This window comes from Syngnathoides biaculeatus, chromosome 17 (genome assembly GCF_019802595.1).
Source record: "Syngnathoides biaculeatus isolate LvHL_M chromosome 17, ASM1980259v1, whole genome shotgun sequence".
Classification (NCBI taxonomy): domain Eukaryota; kingdom Metazoa; phylum Chordata; class Actinopteri; order Syngnathiformes; family Syngnathidae; genus Syngnathoides; species Syngnathoides biaculeatus.
In genome coordinates, this window is record NC_084656.1 from 22,640,027 (window position 1) to 22,653,396 (window position 13,370).

The 13,370-nt window shown below is 48.2% G+C and overlaps 1 protein-coding gene and 1 long non-coding RNA gene across 3 annotated transcripts in view; one reads left to right on the forward strand and one right to left on the reverse strand.

Annotated features, from left to right (window-relative positions):
* Window positions 1-6,716, forward strand: part of ntng2b (netrin g2b) — a 61,624-nt gene extending 54,908 nt beyond the window's left edge. For both annotated transcript variants that reach the window (XM_061801681.1, XM_061801680.1), the window contains 3 exons: window positions 1,810-1,977; window positions 3,503-3,637; window positions 5,552-6,716. In XM_061801681.1, the coding sequence (XP_061657665.1) occupies window positions 1,810-1,977; window positions 3,503-3,637; window positions 5,552-5,775 (527 nt within the window). In that variant the 3' untranslated portion in view covers window positions 5,776-6,716. The remainder of the gene's footprint in view (window positions 1-1,809; window positions 1,978-3,502; window positions 3,638-5,551) is intronic.
* Window positions 1-11,006, reverse strand: part of LOC133490946 (uncharacterized) — an 81,877-nt gene extending 70,871 nt beyond the window's left edge. Inside the window, exons 1-2 of the long non-coding RNA XR_009792317.1 lie at window positions 10,899-11,006; window positions 6,747-6,849 (exon numbers count right to left, since the gene is read on the reverse strand). This is a non-coding gene — a long non-coding RNA (uncharacterized LOC133490946). The remainder of the gene's footprint in view (window positions 1-6,746; window positions 6,850-10,898) is intronic.
* Window positions 11,007-13,370: the final 2,364 nt, after the last annotated feature.

A 13,370-nucleotide genomic window follows, 5' to 3' on the forward strand; every position in this document is an offset into this window, starting at 1 on the left:
GCATTTAAACGCGTATTTGCATAAACATGCCTGGTAAATGACTCTTTAGAGAAAAAAAAAAAAAAAAAAAAAAAAGGGGGGGGGGGATAGGATGCCTCGCAGCTCACGCTTGGTCGCAGCCAACTTCTGAAGCTTAATAAAACCTTAATTAGGCAGCGAGCTCGGTGAGGATAATGTGGGGCACTCGCGCTCACTTGGAATGATCGCAAGCTTTTATTTGGCGGTGTAAGACGGGGGAAGAGGCGGGGGACATTTTGGGGCCGCCTCCCCCTTCCGTTGAGACTCGGGATAGGAAAAGTCTCGCTTCAGCATTTCCCTAAACTTGACTCATTTGCTTCTTACTGGTTGGTTGTGGGCAGAATTGCTTCAATCGTGGCGATGAGCTTTGGGGGGGTGGGATTGTTTGGTTAAGCCCTTCAAGGCTGCGGTTAATCGTTTATTTCATGTTCGGTATGATTCAGACAGACGCGCAGACGGTCCTCCCGGTGATGTTTTTTTTCGGTATGCTGCTCACAGGGGCGATTGTTTTTTTTTTTTTTTTCAGTTGGAGCAAATGATTGGCCGACCAACTTCTTGACGGCGGATAGCCAACTGTTCGACGTGCTTGTCAGCAGGTGGCGCAGTCGGTTGTTTGGCAAACTTGACGGCGGCGGTGTACGTTGATCTCGTTTCTGCTTTTTTTGTCGTCAAGTGGATGTGACGATGGCAGTGGACGATCAGTTTTTCGGCCTACTTATCAACAGGCGGCTTGAACGATTGCTCAAGCAACCTGTTGAAAAGTTTTCTACGTTGTCGTCAACAAGGCGCAATCATTCATTTGGTAATCTTGCCGACGGAGGTTTATGGTTTTTTTTTTTGTGTGTGTAAACAGGTTACAAGGCAAATTTATAGACGGCAGTGGTGTGTCGTGATCTTGTTTCTGAATCTATGCGACGTAAATTCACAATAACAACGGCGGGGAATGCGAAGCCTTTGCGGTTGTTTCCCGCGGTGGATTTGAGAACATCTCCACTTGTTGTTGACGGCGGTAAGAGGAGCGAAAGATTTTGCTGAAGAAGCAAAATCATGCTCAGGAGCCTCTGCAGCACGGTGATGTTGGCGTGGTAGCGCTTGGTTACGCGAGAACTGGGACACGACCGGGAGAAGACGCGCGGCTTGTAACGGTGGAAACGCTAGGGCAGTGTTTTCAGATTCATTCCCTCTGGGCCCCACTTTCAAAAGTATTCAGGCTCCCAAAGTACGAGTCACATGTGGATTAAATGTGCTGTAGACACAAAAAAAAAAGAAAAGCAGATCGACCCGAGCTGATTTCCGTGCGGGTACGGCTTGATGCGCTTGGTGGTGGTGGTGGTGGAACTCCAAGCTTGTTGCCTGCGACCCCAGTTTTGGGAAAGCCCTCAGCTGCGAACCATGCGGAGGTTCAGCAAGCTCATCACAAACTGGAGATGAAACGTGCCGACAAACGGATCATTCGGCTAATCGGCCAATGAACAGGCCGGCGGCACGGCGCGTGTGCAAACAAACGGCGGACGGGCGGGCCGAGGTCCCGGCGGTAATCAGCGCAGCGGCCAGGCCGAGTCAGCGAACTGCCAGCGACTGTCGTAACGGCGAGAGAGAGCGCCGTCGTTACGGAGCCAATACGGGGCTCGTAAAACACGTCGAAAACTCGCAGACATTTATCGCAGGCGCTCTCCAGGAATCTTATTAGAGTGCGGCGCTCTCCCCTCGCAATCTCTCCGCGGCTGAAAAGTAAAGCCGGACGCTGCCCTCCCGAGGAATAACTTTTTTCCTTCCTTCCTTCCTTCCCAGACTGTGAATGCTACGGCCACTCCAACCGCTGCAGCTACCTCGAGTTCCTGAAAATTGTCACCTGCGTCAGCTGCAAGCACAACACCAGGGGCCAGAACTGCCAACACTGCAGACTGGGATACTTCCGCAACGCCTCTGCTGAGCTGGACGACGAGAGCGTCTGCATCGGTGTGTGCTGCGTGCACAGTCCAGCGTTTCCGGAGCCACCTGGCCGTGGAAATCTCGCATGTAGAAAGACTTTCGTGTCACAAGTTCGTTGCCTCCGTCAGCACTTATGAGACCCCGTTTGCAACAAAGCCGCCCAAAGTCCGCAAGCGAGCCGGGCCGCCCGCGATGACCCACGAACACGCCGCTTTGCTGTCACGTTGCGTAATCTGGACCCCCCCCCACCCTAACGCTACGCCTTTAAACAATTCATTTCACAGTCAATAAAGCGCCTCGTGATGAAAAATGCCAAATTATCCGGCTGACGTCGGTCGACTTCAATGAATACGTGGAACATATGTCATCAAAATGATCCGACAACTGATGAGGATACGCGAGGGAGGATTTCCCAAAAATGAACGATCACTTTGACAGATGGTCGTACGGGGCGTTTATTTTCCCCACAGTCGCGGGGCCAGCGTCGCGCCTGGCGCAAACAGCATTTACTTTTTGCTTCAATTCAATGCACATTGCGTTGCTACTTCTGGTGCGCGCACAATGGCCACCGGGAGCAGTATAAGTCAGACTCAAGGATACACACGCGTCGCTTCTCAGTAGGACGCAGTAGTAGTCATTCTTTTCCACAAAAAGAATATAGGCCTTTATGTATTGCTATATTGCCTGTCAGCATGTGTTGCTGCACTGTTTGTACTCCAATATCCAATGTTTTTAGGATTATTAAAGTCGCGCACCAAAGACATTGGTTAGCCCATCTATGGCGTTTTGCCTTGTGTTAGTATAAAGGCAAAGTTATATGACTGTCTCAAACATGTAATTGTCTTGATTTCAACTTTAGTTTGGCGGTAAAGTTCAAACATCTTGAAGCCTCTTTTAATTTTTAAAGACTTGTTCACAATCCGACAAACAAATAAGTTCAATGGCGGCATAGACAAATCCAAAACTAGCGCGTGCATCTCCAAAAAACCCGCAAGCTGGCTCTCAAGGTACCAGCGTACTGCATTCCTTAGCGCCGTTTCCTCCAGCTCAGTTCTCCAAATAAGAGGCAACGAGTGCCTGCTTCAAGCCAGGAATCCGAAGTTTACCGTCAAAACAAAAATGTTCAAACGATCCCTATAGATTCATCCCAGCCTGACGAGAGAATGCCATAGACGTGCTAACACAAATTAGCACGGGTGTCACGGTGAATGTAAACGGCTGCATTCAGGCAGCTGCTACTAACACGCACACGCTGCAGCGAGGCATACAAGCAGAGTAGACAATAATCACAATCTTTGCGACCGACGTTTCGATGGGGACCTTCTCCCCCTCGTCTTTCTTGGTCTCGCAGTTGCAATCGGGCACCTGAGGACAATCCACGTCTTGGACGCTAACACGGGGTCCAGGTCGCTCGTCGAGATACAGACGACGGAGGACTTTGGCCGAAAAGGGCGCACGCGCTTGCCCCCAAGTCGGCCTGTCGGGAATACAAATCAAGGCGGCGCGTTAACGCAAAAACCTTCCCGTTTGTTCCCTCTTTCCGGCCGTCAAGAGTGCAACTGCAACCAGATGGGTTCCCTCCACGACCGCTGCAACGGGACGGGCTTCTGCCAGTGCAAAGACGGCGCCGCGGGGCCCAAGTGCGACGAGTGCCTGCCGGGCCACCACTGGAAACAAGGATGCTACCGTGAGTGCCCCAAAACACACGAGGCCAATCGTGGCTTCCATTTTAAAACTACGTTTCTTCATCAAAAATACCAAGATTTAATCAGAAACAAACAAAAAGATGAACAAAAAAAAAACTGCAAATGACTGACGTCCCCTCTGAAGGACTTTAGCGTCTCCTCTTGAGGCCTCAAGATGGCGGCACGAGGAAAGGCCTGACCGAATGAAGCGCCTCCACTCAGCTCAACATAGTTGTTTCAAAGCAATAATATTTTTGTTTAATTTTTCCATTTTGCAAAAACAACATCTATTTGACGTGACCTACTTGGGCAATCTTGCCTGACAAATTTAAGAAATAACTTTTTTCTTGAGGTTTTTAACCCTTTTTCCCCTCCATTTAAATTCCCTATTAGGTAGCCATTGGTTCCCAAAAATGTATTTGGAGATAAGTTTATGATTAACACTTGCTTTCATCATAACTTGGCCGAACGTGGTAGAACTTAGCTAGTAGCGTACGATCTAAAACTCGACTTTCATGGGAAGCCGTTCTTTCTTTTTCAAAACTAGGGTTAGGGTTAGGCGGACACCGGAAAAAATATTTTCAATAACAATAAAACCAAAGTTTCCATTGATATCATTGAGACAAATACGGCAGTAGCTGGTACATCCGAAGTATATCTGCCTAAATCATCTCCTCGAGTGCGAGTGATTTGAGCCTCTCTGTCCGGCAGAAATGTGAAGCGTGTGCGCGCGCAAACAAAGTCTGCATGATGAAGTGATATTTTGGCTTTTATGTGTGCAAAATGTCAGCTGCCGCGTCCTTTCGGGCCCGGCGCAAAATCAAAAGATCCGGCGACGCGTGCGCTTTGTCCGGCCCCGAGGGGAATAGATCATGTCGCTCGTTAGCCGCGTCGGCTGCCGGCGAAATTGATGGCGCTGTCGCGCCTTAACCCCGTTACGGAGAATCGCCCCCCGTTGAGTCGGGGGGGGGGGGGGGGAGCGCTCCCGCCGCCCGCCCTTCATTTCGCACACTCGCGGCGCCTTGTTGCCAACAATCGAAGTGGAAGTGAGATGAGGAGCTTCGTTTAGTCCCTTTTGTGGCATCTTGGTGCCGCTGAGCTGAGGAGCTTCAGTCATATAAAAGTCATACATGGTCAGTATCCTGTGGAAGGTTTATTCCAAGCAACTATGTTGACGTGACTTGAGGAGTTTCAGTTAGGCCAAAGTCGCGCTTCCTACGCACACGTAGCGCTCAAAAAAGCGACGCAGATCATTTTCACGGGACAGCGATGACAATGTACGAGTGCAAAAGCGCCGGGGGAAGTTCTCGAAGGGAACTTATCACCTAATTCAAACATTTATTTAGGGCGCTTTAAACCCCCCCCCCCCCCCCCCCGCCTCCAATCCACATCCGGCGTCTTTTTCTCCCCGTTTTCAGAACCAGAACTCTAGCGTGGACCCAAATGCACGACTCGGTAGACAGGGAGGCGGTTCAAGGAAGATCTTTATTCGTTCCAAGGTCGTAAACCGGAGAGTCGGTCAGAGAGAGCAGCGGTACCAACAGCGTCAAGCTTACGCGGTTGGTCGGAGGACAGGCGGAGGTCGGCACACCGAGGTTCAGGATCAGGAATAAGGAAGTGCGGGAATGAGGCGTGGATGGCAACGATCTGGCAAAGCAGGACCATGACACCCGTTTGCGGCCGCCTTCCTTCTACCGGTCATCGTCGTTCCGGCAGCTCCGCCTCCGGTAAATGGTAGCAACACGGCCGTGACTTCCAACAAAGTTTGCGGTTTCTTCCAGTCGCTTTGGACTTGGGGGGGGGGGGGGGGCCGAGCGCGTCCGGCGGACGATCCGCACCAAAATGGGCCGAAAATGAAAATCCCCGCTGTCATCTTCAAACTCCGTAACGTCCGTCTTCCGTTGTGTCCCCCGCAGCCAACGTTTGCGACGACGAGATGCTTCTGTGCCAGAACGGCGGGACGTGCCACCAGAACCAGAAGTGCGCCTGCGCCCCCGAGTTCAAGGGGGTGCTGTGCCAACAGGCGCGCTGCGAGGCGGGCAAGGACTGCAACGGCGCCGCCGCGCGGCGGCCCTCGGCTGCCGCCCTGCTGCTCTGCGCGCTCTTCGGAGGCCTGCTGGCCGCGCCCCCGCCCCGCTGAACCGCCACCCCACCAGCCAGGACTGCCGATGCGCCGCTCCCCAAAAGTTTGGGCCCTTTGGCTCGGGGGGGACGTTTCAACAATAACCTAAAATGCACTATTAGCCCCTACGCGATGAATTTGTTTGACTAAAAGCAGCTTGAGATGCTTCAAAGCAAAAGCAAACGACTTCAATCATCCTCAACGAGCCACGAGCAGTATGGTATAAAAAAATAATAATAATGGAAAAAAAAAAAATGAGCTGACTGAGCAGCGTAAAAGATAGAAAACAACACCTGAGCCTCGTTATTAACAAGTGAAAAAATAAGCAATCTGCTTTGACCTTCGGGGCTGACCGGCTCCTTCTGCACCATTTCAACAAAACAGGCTTACTCAAACCTAGCTAATAAATGTCACCCGTTATTGTCAAAAAATTTAGACATAATTATGTGTAAAACATCCAAATCTTGAGGCGACAAAACGCCGCACACCTCCCGCAAAGTCCAGAGGAGGAAGAGGCAAACTTTTTACGACAATTCACACACAGTTGATTAGTTTGAAAGACATTTTCAAACATTTAAAACGGTTAAAAGTGACCAAAAATAAAAGATGATGCGGGGGACGGACCAATCTTATTTATTCGTGGGAAAATATGAAATTGACCGTGATTGGACATACGATCTGTCAAAATAAAAAAAGAAAAATTCCCAAAAATTGATCAAATGCAGAAAATGTCAAGAAAATATTTCAATAATATATCTATATAATATATATTATATGAAAGCTACAATAAGCAAGAAGTACAAATTGTTTAAAAAAAAAAAAAAAAGAAACTAATAAAGTTGAATGATTTATTCTTATCCAAACTTTAGTGAAGAAAATATAAATACCAAACATTTAATTTTCAATTTATTCTATTCTTGTTCAATACTACCCCCCCCCCCCCCCCCCCCCCCCCCCCAAAAAAAACCCCTAATAATTCAAAATATTACTGGTACATAGTTGCCCGCCAGTGGCTCTTTGGGGCCCCCCAGTGGTCACGCGCCGCCAAGCAGGTGCCGAGTCGGCCTGCGCCCTGAGTCAAATCAAGTTCACCTGTCAAAGGTCAAAGTGCATTTTAGGTTGACGCGGAAATTTCCCGACGTGACGGAACGTCCTCGACTGTTTTGCGAGCGAGCGCAAAACTCACGAAATCTCACGCGCACTCACAAGGACGCACAAAACCCACTAACACACAAACACACACACGCTGATGAATGTGTGTGTGCGCGCGCTCAGGTGCCACACGGACAAAAAAAAAAAAAAAAAACGATAACGGAAGAGACGCAGGATTGAAATGAAAAAAATAAAATAAAATTACAATGATAGAGATATATATCCATATAATCATACCAACCACTGTTCCCTTTATTCCTGAGCAGGAACAACGTGCATCAAACCAAAAAAAAAAAAAAAATAAATGTAAAAAAAAAAATTAAAAAAATGCAGAATCACTTAAACAACACTGATTCACTTGAAAAATGGAATGGCTGTCAACACGAGGACATATTTAGTTTTTTTTGTTTTTCTTTGCAACGACGAGGACACCCCCCCACCCCACCCCGTGAAGATACGACAAACACGTTTTAAGTTTTATTTTTTGTCAAACAGAAAAAAAAAAAAACAAAAGAAAAGAAGAAAGGACTTGTACTCTTTCTGCTGCGTTTTCAGTTCCGAGTAAAAAAATGTATCTAACGTGCCCACTTAACAGTTTGCTGAGATTCTACATATATTAAATGATATCATAACCAAGGGGTTACGGCAGATAGATTTAGTCACAGTATTACAGTTGCTATGGAAACGAGTGATCGCTGCCACACTTTAGCCAGATTTAATCTTCACACGGTAGACGGGAAGATGTGACGACGAATAATATATGGCATTATTTGAATATTTTTTTGTAGAAATTATTTTTCCTTTCAGGTTACAATAAATTATGGAGGAAAGAAAACTACAAGAACAGAAGTTTGCAACAATAAGAGTGGTTTTTGTTTGTTTGTTTGTTTGTTTGGGTTTTTTTTTTTTTTTTACAGCCATGTGGAGGAATCCTGCCTGGAAACGACTGCGCTCTCTCTCTCTCTCTCGCGCTTTCTTTCTTCTTCTCGTGTCTTTCTTTTCATTTCGCCAGATTGACGCAAAAAAAGCGTTTGGGCGATCCCGTTAGCCGACGCCCACGTCACCCGCCAGGCTGAACCAGGCCCCGCCTTTTAATGCCGTGAACACGCAAAGTCACAGATAGACGTCAGGCTATCGCTTATTGTCTTCATCCTTCCATCCATTTTCTTAGCCGCTTATCCTCACAAGGGTCGCAGAGAGTGAAGGAGCCTATCCCGGCTGTCAACGGGCAGGAGCCGGGAACTGGACGCCAGCCAATCGCAGGGCGCATCGAGACAGACAACCAATCACACCTCGGGGCAATTTAGAGTGTCCAATTCATGCTGCATGTTTTTGGGATGTGGGAGGAAACCGGAGTGGCCCACCCGGAGAAAAGCCACGCAGGCACGGGGGGAGAACACGCAAACGCCACGCAGGCGGGTCCGGGATCCAACCCGGGACCTCAGAACTGTGAGGCCAAAGCTTTCCAGCTGATCCACAAAATTCATTTTCATCCGATTCATCAACGGGCTAAAGGCTAAAATTCTGGATTGTAAAATATTGGCTAGCCCCACCCCTAACGACATCGTTAACGTTGACCTCGATGCAAACCCCCCCCCCCCCCCAATGTTGACCTTTTCTTGTTTCCAACATTAAACGTTGACGGCGCTACTCAACTCAGATGCTAGCACGCTAACGCGCGTAAACTTTCCGAGTCGCGTCCCGGCACGCCTGTTGTGATGCGTTCATTCCATTCGGCGCCGATTATTTCTCGGGCTTCCTCGTCCCTCCGCTTTTCTCGTTAGGACTTCATTTTCGTAACGTGACGACATAAAGTACGCCTGGCCGTAAATGTGAAAATATATATATATATATTTTTTTTTTCCCCCCTTCGGTCGACGGGGGCTTGATGGGTAATCAAACAAAACAAAGCGCATCCACAATCCAGGAACACGTCGAGCCGTCGAGTGGGTTAATTGAAAGCGTCAAACGGGCCGGCGCCTCCGGACCAAAGCTGGGACTAATAGTTGAGCGGCCGCTTGTCGACACGATAGAACCCAAAAATCAAGCTGCCGAATTCAATTTGCGGCGCCTGTTAGCGCTAACGCTGTCAGCTGATTGGCTGCTGCGGATGACTTGGGCCCGAGGAGGAGAAGGGATGAAAGGACCCCCCCCCGCCCCCCCCCAAAACAATTCAATTTGTATACGCTGGTGGACAGACTTGGGTGCAATAACAGAACAATTGTGTACATTAATACTTTTTTCACTACTACTAGTAATCGTTCTGCTTGTCACGATACGTCGCTGGCACCGACAGATGAACAACTACACTGTGCGTCGTTTGTAATTAAATCCCGGCAGTGTTTCATCCATCTATTATCCAAGCCGCTTATCCTCACAAAGGTCACGGAGTGCCGGAGCCTAACCCAGCCAGCATCGGGCGAAAGGCGGACCACACCCTGAACTGGTCACAAGTCAGTCGCAGAGCGGGATTCGATCCCACGCGGGCCGCGCCAAAGTCAGCCGTGTGTACCGCTACACCATCGGTGACTCTTGGGTGATATATTTTTTTTTTTTTGGGTCAAACATCACATTTTGAAGAGAACGTGAATCCATACAGTAAAAAAAAAAAAAACATTAAAAATGGTCTTGCAACACAAAATGAAAATATGCACCAAGTGATGGCGTATTTAAAAAAAAAAAAAGTACTATGTGGTACTTGTAAGTGAAGTTACCACAACACGGAAAAAGATTTTCCGAGCAAGACTTTTGCTTTCCCTACGACGCGGGAAAAGAAATTAAAAAAAAAAACAAAAAAGGCCACAGAGGTGTCAACGTGTAACAGGCGAACTGGACGGGTCGCGTGCGTAAAAGTGAGTGACGCCGGCTGCGGCCTGACACCCGCGTGCGCGCCATGAATATTTATTTCATTTCCAGGGTTGTGAAAAATCAGAAGCAGCTGGTGTCGAAAGGGTCGCCGCCATCCAAGCGGTTTTGCCGTTTGGCAATTCGAGGCGCCGGGAAGGTTGCGAAGGTTTCTGCGTCACAAACACGTCGTAATAAGAAAACGCTTTCAAGTGTGAGAGTCGAGCACAACTTGATTCGTTAAAATTGGCGCAATGAGGGAGCTCGATTCACAAAAGTCAAATCTCATTATTTATTGTTTTGTTGTTTTTTTTTTAATTATACTGTATTTCAACGGGGGCGGAACGGTACTTCATTGGCCTCACAGTTCTGAGGTCCCGGGTTCAAACCCGAACCCGCCCGTGTGGAGTTTGCATGTTGTCCCCCGTGCCTGCGTGGCTTTTCTCCGGGTGGGCCACTCCGGTTTCCTCCCGCGTCGCAAAAACATGAACTGGACACTCCAAATTGCCCGTAGGTGTGATTGTGAGTGCGGCTGTTTGTCCCGATGTGCCCTGCGATTGGCTGGCGACCAGTTCGGGGCGTATCCCGCCTCCTGCCCGTTGGCAGCCGGGATAGGCTCCGGCGCTCCCCGCGACCCTCGTGAGGATAAGCGGCAAAGAAAATTGATGGATGGATTTCACTGGTTGTAGCTCATACATATGGAGAACAACCCTTCGTTTCCATTTATTCCCAATAACGACAAATAAAAGTTTTGCATGCGGAATATTTCTAAAATTCTCAAGTTCAATAACCACTGGAAATTTTGAAAAAATAAAAAATAAAAATTGGGGTGTGGTCGCTAAAAGTAATTTTCTTGTTCTTGAAGCTGAGCTAAATGAGTTGAAAGCTTCACGGGAGGTCTTCAAGCACCCGAGACGTTTTTTACAGCAGGAGAGCATTTCAAATTTCTGATTGATTTCGAACGTCGCTAAAGAGCCACGAGGGGCACGTCTCGCGCTAACGAGATCTGTCAAACGTGCTTGAGATGAAACTACTCGTCTAAATCACTTCACGACCGCACAAAATGTTGAGCATATGGCCAACAGTTCAATCAACAATCGTTTTAGTATTTTATAGAAATATTTACAGCTTTTAGTTATGGTTACCTGTGAACGGTGAGGAACACACAATTAGCGAGCTTGTCTGGCGATGACGCGCGAATCAACTGCGCATGCGCAGAGGCGCCTCTTCCTCAGGCTTCAATTCACAGGAAGCGGCGCAGGAGCGCTACCTACTGGCTACTTAGCTAAATAACTCAAATCACAATGAAAAGTGCCAGTCGCTGTCAGAAAGTAGTCATCATCATTTTAAAAAAAAAATGGGGGGTGTCTGTTTATTATAAGCTTTTGAGTGGACGTGTTTGTTTTATTTACGGATTTTATTTCGAAACTAGTTATGTCGTGGGGGGGTGGGGTCACGTGAGTCAATCACACCAATAAGCTGTAAGGGCGCGTTTCTTTTCTGTTCTGTTGCATTATGGGATGTATGGTGATACCGGAAGTGCTGTCACTCTGTTCGCCGTGTGTTTATGCTACAAATAAAAAAAAAAAATATATATATATATATATAAAATAGACGGCGTTTCCCTTTTAACTATGGAAGAGCCTGGAAGTAAAAATGCAACAAGAGGCGGTTTCTGAATCCTCCACTGATGCATAAAACATAAATGCAAGCATATCGTGCAAAAAAAAAAAAAATGCTATCGTAGGGCTAATGGAAATTAGCGCCGACGTTGGAAACCTTCCGACAACGATAAAAGCTGAGCACAAACATATAGACACGGGACAAAAGGATGAACAGAACAGAACAGTCTGCTCTATGATCGTCAGTGGTCCAAGAAATATTGCGCTCGCGTCCGACTGGACGGATCACCGTGCGGCGCTTGAAATTTGGCCGGCGCGCGCGTGTCGGAAACGAGGGTAGCGGGGTTACTTGTGTAACGCGGGCGGGGCGGCCGCCAGCGGGCCTCCTCCCGGGGCGCCAAAGTGCGCCATCTGCCAGCGGGTCTGCTTCGCCGTTTGGCGCCACCGACCGCGAGGGCATGTTGGACCGCATTTCTTCTTCTTCTTTCTGCTCCTCCTTTAGCAGGACGGCTAAATTGCTTTCGTTCTTGTCACGGTTGCACTGCCGTGCCTTGAGGAAAAAAACACTTTCATCCGTCCCGTGATTAACCGCAAATCATCTCTTCCATATGGAAATGAATTGCAAAATAAAACGCTACAGCCGTACATTAATGACAATTAATGCTTGGCCGTAGTGTCGTGATTAATTTTGCACGGTGGAGAAATCAAAATGAATGTTGTCTGTTTCCACGCGGGTGGCGCGGTGAAGCAGCTGGAAAGCGTTCTGAGGTCCCGGGTTCGATCCCGGACCCACCTGCGTGGCGTTTGCGTGTTCTCCCGTGCCCGTGTGGCTTTTCTCCGGGTGGGCACTCCGTTTTCCTCCCACATCTCAAAAACATCCAACATTGATTGGAGACACTAAACTGCCCGTAGGTGTGATTGCGACTGTTTGTCTCTATGTGCCCTGCGATTGGCTGGCGACCGGCTCTGGGTGTCCCCCGCCTCCTGCCCCTTGACAGCTGGGATGGGCTCCGCCACTCCCCGCGACCCTCGTGAGGATAAGCGGCTAAGAAAATGGATGGATGGATATTTCAATGGCGCGAGCTCATACGCATATATAAACAACTCTTAATTTGCATTTATTAATGATAATGACATAACAATGACAAAGAAAAGTTTTCCGTGTGTAATTCTCAAGTTCAAAACTCAATGGAAAATTAGAATATATATATAAATATCCATTTGGGGTGGGGTCACTAAAACTAATTTTCTGGAGCTTGTGAGTGCAGCTAATTTTCTCTATGTGCCCCGCGATTGGGTGGCGACCAGTTCAGGGTGGACCCCGCCTTACCCTGCCCGTCGACAGCCGGGATAGGCTGCGGCGCTCCCCGTGACCCTTGTGAGGATAAGCAGGTAAGAAAATGGATGGATGGGTGTTTCCACGTCCTCTGCGGAAAAAACAAGAACTGTCGCTGCAGCTGACCGTGCACATCTGAATGCGTTCGACTGCCCCCAGGTGGCCACTTCACGCACGCAAGGGGCAGCACAATGTCCATTGAATTGAAGCGAAAATGTGGCCCTAAAAAAATTGGAATTCTTTACATCCTGTTTAGTTATTTTGTGTCGTATATTATAGTACTATTTGTATTGTTTAAAAACAAAACCAACTGGACGACTGGAGTCTTTTTTTGGGGCAATCCACCTTTCGGCGCCTCATTACGCCGCGAAAACTCGATAGAAAGTTCTAATCTCAGACTTTAGGAATATCTCCGGAAAAATGTTCTCACATAGCTCGTTAATACCTCAGCCGGGATTTGCGTTGCGCCGCTTTCTTTCCCTCTCGTCGGAGGTCGAACCGGAGCCGGTGGGATTAAATCTAAAAATACGCTCGTTAAAACATTTTGGTGGAGTTGACGGAGGGGAAAAGATTCTTTTGGGTTTCGCAGCGGCATCCTTAAATAACACGATTCCGATTCCTTTTTTAACGCTAAAACTTGGAAAAATGGCGGCTCGGCT